The sequence below is a fragment of the Buceros rhinoceros genome, unplaced genomic scaffold, assembly GCF_000710305.1.
Source record: "Buceros rhinoceros silvestris isolate BGI_N320 unplaced genomic scaffold, ASM71030v1 scaffold5367, whole genome shotgun sequence".
In the NCBI taxonomy this organism is placed as follows: Eukaryota; Metazoa; Chordata; class Aves; order Bucerotiformes; family Bucerotidae; genus Buceros; species Buceros rhinoceros.
Genome location: NW_010420305.1, coordinates 35,440 through 40,814, shown reverse-complemented (window position 1 = coordinate 40,814; position 5,375 = coordinate 35,440). Strand labels below are relative to the sequence as shown.

Here is a 5,375-nt window from a genome sequence, read left to right as displayed (position 1 = left end):
CCATGTAGGAGTTAAATGTAAAGCCTTGATTCATTAATTTGCTACTCTTGAACATGGCTGCAACAATTGTAAAGTTTTGAGAGTTTTTTCAACCTGTTAGTAGAAAAATTTAGATGGATTTAAATGATTGAGGTGGTGGGGCACAAGGATTTATTTTTCAGTCAGTGAAACTGTAAGTTATTTCTCTGAAGGCAGCCAAACCCCTTCAAGAGGAGTCATGGCTATCATTCCAATTTGCAGGTTTTTCAGAGAATAAAGCAAAAAAAAAGTTTTGTCTGTGAAAGAAGATGGCTTTGCATAGCATAAAGAAGCACTTCATCAAGAACACTTGTGCCCTCCCTACCCACCCCAAGCACATTTATTTTGGATTGTACGGGATAGATTCATTTTTGTTAAGTATAACCCCTGATAACCCAGAAAAATTGGGAGCAAACAGGACTTTGCTTTTTCAGTAGAGTGTATTTTCACTTCCCAACCAACAACAGAAACTAAATGTACATTTCTATTTTTATGCTCAGTGTTTTTCCTCACAGTTTTAGAATGATGTTCACTGATGAATGTGTAGAATATGTGGAAAGCTGGGATTTAAAGTTTGTGAAAGCATTGAGATGTATTAGATACAATGCTGTTCCTATTCTTATTGCTGAATTTTTACTGCCATCTAAGAGAAGATTTGAATTCTGTATTTTTCATTAGGTTGATGAATGAAATGAGACATTTTTCTCCTTCATAGTTTGTCAGAGCCTTTTGTGATCTTGCAGGTAGTCTGTTAGGAAAACTTTAAGGACATCTGAGGTCGATTATGAAAGACTGCAGAGGAACTCTGTCAACCTCTTGTTCTTTCTTTCTTTCTATTTTGTTCTTCTTTCAACTCAGTGAATACTGGTTTTGTAATCTGCCACCATTCTGGAGAGCTCTGGCAACAAACATTTTATTCATATATAAAGAAGTACTGTATCACAAGGAAATCATACCTTTTTTTCGTAGAATCAAAGAATAATTTCAATTGGAAAAAAGCTCGAATGTCATCTGGTCAAACCTCCTTTGCAAAGCAGATTGAGCCCCAGGTTTTTCCAGAGCTTTGTACAGTTATTTTTTTGCAAACTTCCAGGGATAAAAACTTCTATGGCATAAACTCTCTAAGCAAGCTTTTCCAGTTTTCCTTACAGTCTTGTGGTTTAGAAATCCATTCTCATTCTTGGACACCAGTGACACCAAATATGTTCTTCTAAGCTACCAAAAAGTCTCTGCAGACATATGAAATAATGTGTGAAGAGTGACTAGAAAAAAGAGTCAGGCATGACTCTGTAGCATTGTCTCTTATCTTCAGATAGGAAAAAAATAAACGGGAGAAGCTTAAGACAATGGATTAAGACAACTCCCGGAAAAAAAAATTCTCTATTGTCTAGTGTCAGACTTTTTTAGTGTTGTTTCTTCATGCAGAGAAAGAACAGAGGGGCTGATCTGTTTTAAGCTGATTTCTGCATCTTTCAGCAGAAAATTGTCATTGTCTGCAGTTTGGGCCACTCTTCGTTGTCACGATCTTGTCACTTACTGTTTCATTCTGACCGTCATCTCTGTGTGGGAATGCAAAGGTTATGCGGATGTCACTTGTACATTTTCATGGTAGTTTACAATTACTTCTGGGAAAATGTAATTATTTTGAGATCCCCATATTCCCCTAAATTCAGACGTTGAATGTATCTTCTTCCCACTGGAGCTGAAGGCCAGAAGTAACAAACCGGGACGTTCTTCCACCTGGAACTTACATGGGAGTATTAAACGCAGAGTGGCCACAGATCAGCTCTCTAGCAGATGTCCTCAGCCGGTGAAGTGCATTTGAATAACCTGCTGAGTTGTGTTTTACAATTTCTGCCACCCTTACAGTCTTCTCATAGAGTAAGCTTAGACTGATGTGTTCATTCACAGCAAAGTAACGCTGTGATGCTTCTCAGTGCGATTGTTACAGATTTCCAGCAAAATCACTTCTTTGCATACATTGAACTGCTTATTCAACTGAGAGAAATGGCTTGAACTCTAGACACTTCCAAGTGGACTTTGTTATGTGGGGTAGCCCAGAGGTTCAAGGGGCTGTGCCCTCAATTGATTCGGACTTCTCTGAGGAAGTATGGCTGGCTGTCACATTTTCAGTGTGAAATGCTTATTGTGAAACAATATACAACTGCCCCAAAGATGGAGCTTTTTCCATCCCGTTTTCCAGATTTAGTGATTCATGGCTGTATAAAGACTGGAAAGCTTGGATAACAATAATAGCAATTTGTGATGCCCTTGATAATTCTATGCTGTCTATTATGTACTCTTTCCAAGAATGTAAAATCTTCTACTGAGGATTTCCTCTCTCAAGACACTTCTTAAAAACACTTCTCAAAAACACTTCTCTAGCCCATTAAAGATAAATTTGCAGCAACTGTGCTTATGTTGGGTTGTGTAAACATGGGTCTTTGTTTTCATTCCCAAACAGCCTGACATTGAGATTTTCATGATTTCCAAAGCTAAGAAGAAAGTCACTAGCTATCTTTTTACACATATTCCCTTTTGAATATGCCAGATTTCTTCAGTGGAAAAGGATCAGCACAGCCAAATATCTGTTTCAGGGATTTCAAAATTCCCTGAAATGATGAGGAAAGTTCTCCTTGGTTACTATGTTGAGAAGTTAATTATTTGTTTTTGTTATCTTCAGACCTTTTGTTTCAAAGGCACTCAAAGTATTGAAATATCTAATTATCTCCAAATGATTAGACCATTTAGTATGTACTTCCCAGTGCACAGTGACATGCTTCAGGCAATTGCCATTTTTATTTGCAAATCTGTAAACTCTTGTAGAAGTTTCCTGTCTCTCTGTTTTAGCAAATCATGAATGTGGTGTGGCCTGATTTCCCTATCTTCTCTTCTCTTTGCATGAAAAGAAGATGCAGAACTTCCACCCTTGATTTTATTGTTGTGATCTCTACTTCCCCCCTGACAATTTTTCTTTACAGTGCTTTTTCTAGATACTTCCTCCACTTATTGGCTTGTGCCTTTCCTTTGGACAGTGAGGAGTTAGTTCATGCTTGGGGGTTGGTTTGATCTTAAAAGATGGAGACAAAAGCCCTTGTGTGAACTGGTTATTTGTTTTTTAGGTCCACATTATTTTTCCTGTTACTTACCTAATGTCGGAAGTGATCTTGTTCACAGAAGCCAAAGGGCTATAACTCAGCTTTTTATCTAGACTGTTCTAAGGCAAGATACATGGTCATCAGCCTGGTTTTCAGACCAATTAAATTTGAGTGTTTTATTCTAGGTTGTAAACCTCGTCACTCAAATCTGTACATTTCACAATAACCCAAGGTGGTTCTCCGTGTGAAGCTTGGGTTATTATAGCTTAGCCAGAAATAGTAGGTTGGGGCTTATGGTCAATCACTCCTCTGTTAGAGTTCACCATCCCAGATGTTTGTAAGAGTTGGCTAACCTGAAATGAGAATCCTGGATGACACTCCTGCATGCATCCAGGTGTTTTGTAAAATCTTTTGATGCTGGCCAGAACCTTCCAAAAGGTCTGTTTAATGGTATTTGAGATTGTTTACTGTGTATTTATGAACACCGTAAGTCAAATGAAGCATTCCTTTCAAGTGTGACTGAATGTGTTCTTATCTTGTCACTGAATGTTTATCTTCATGTACTATCCTTGTGGGTTTTGCTACAATTGTTTTTTTTCTATTTTTCTTTTCCAGAATACAATGCATTTTCAAATGCATTGAAAGTATGCGGTAGTCAAAAGAAAGAAAAATCTGTGTTCAGTCAGCGAACAGATGAAGCATCTGCCGTTCAGTATTTTCAGGTAATGAAACTTCAGCACCAGTTTGTGAAATCTAAGTTACTGTTGTTTGCTTGACCTTAGTCACCAAGTCAGTTAGAAAGATAGCTCAGGTTTATTCAGGAGGTGGTCTGGACCTTGGTAATTAAAGTACCAAGTAATTTAAAGTAAAAATGTTAGAAGATGGGATTTATCTTTTTTTCTCTTCTTGCTCCCCTCCCTTCCTTTTAGTTTTATGGCTGTCTGTCTCAGCAACAGAATATGATGCAGGATTTTGTGAGGACGGCCACTTATCACAGAGCTATCCTGCAGAACCACATGGATTTTAAAGACAAGGTAGGCTTGTTAAGAGTCTTAAATGTTCCAGTATGCTTCTTAGGTTCTAAACTTTGACTTGCCGTGTAGAGCATGCTGGTCAGACTGGAGCCTTTTCTCACCTGGGACCTTGTGCAAGAATATACTAATTAATGCATGCTTTATATTATTAATGTTCCTGCCAAGCACATTGATGACAATGCATGATGGTGATGGTACATCTTCAGGATGAATGGCGCCAAGTATGAATCCAAACATGAGCTACAAATTCCTCTGCTGTCTTCTGCGGACAACCTGGGAACCTAAACAAATCTGTTTCTTGACATGCTGGGCTGTTATCATTCCCATCTGGCATCCTGGAGTTCCTATAAAATACTAGTTTCCTTATCTTAACGTTGACTCTGTGTTTGTAATTGTGCCATATAGTCTCTTGCAAATACCTGCAAAGATATTCTCATTTATGTTTCTTTCATGGAGGTCTACACTGAATGTTTTTGCACCTCATAGTCATTACAGGCTGAACAAGCACATAACTGGCTGATATGACTCCATTTGTACGAGGCAAAGATTTGGAAACAATGCAGAAACTTACAACTTCAGGTGTCAAACTCATGTCTCAAATATTGTGGCAGTTATTCTTGTCTCTTCTTATTTAGTCTTGCTTTTGAAGTCAGTGTTCTCAGTCCTGTGTCATTTTCTGTATGAAGAAATTGCCCATGCTCTGTTACCATTCTTACCTTCTTTCTCAGTGTCTGCTACACCTGTTTTGAGAAGGATTGGTAGGAGTTATCGTGCTAATGTAGACAACGCCATACAATTGATTTATATTGCTGAATTCTAACTTCCTATTTATTCGCCACTTCACTTCCCATAAATCTTGATTTTTTTTCCTGGGTCTGCATCTGTCCATCGCACATTGATCTTCACCAAACAATTGATAATGGTGCCTAGGCTTTGTTGGTGGTGGTGATGATGATTCGTTTAGAACTCAGGTGGTACATGAACAGGTCATCTTTTTCACAAAGTTATACTAAGCAGCACTGAGTTCAATTTCACTGTGCATTGACTATTAGCTTACCTTCGCTCTCTCTGCTCTTCAATCACTAAATGTTCTGTCTTGTGCGTATCTTGCTATGACACTGCTCACCTCTCTTAATAAAAAAATAAAAGCCAGCAAAAAATATTAGGCAATATGTGACCTTCTGGAAGGAAATAGGCAGTTTGTAAGCAGCAGCCTAGCAGGAAT

The 5,375-nt window shown here is 38.2% G+C and overlaps 1 protein-coding gene across 1 annotated transcript in view; it reads left to right on the top strand.

Annotated features, from left to right (window-relative positions):
• Positions 1–5,375, top strand: part of CARM1 (coactivator-associated arginine methyltransferase 1) — a gene marked incomplete at its 3' end in the record, with an annotated part of 42,682 nt that overhangs the window by 7,712 nt on the left and 29,595 nt on the right. Inside the window, exons 3-4 of the mRNA XM_010139253.1 lie at positions 3,732–3,838; positions 4,046–4,150. Coding sequence (XP_010137555.1) covers positions 3,732–3,838; positions 4,046–4,150 — 212 coding nt within the window. The remainder of the gene's footprint in view (positions 1–3,731; positions 3,839–4,045; positions 4,151–5,375) is intronic.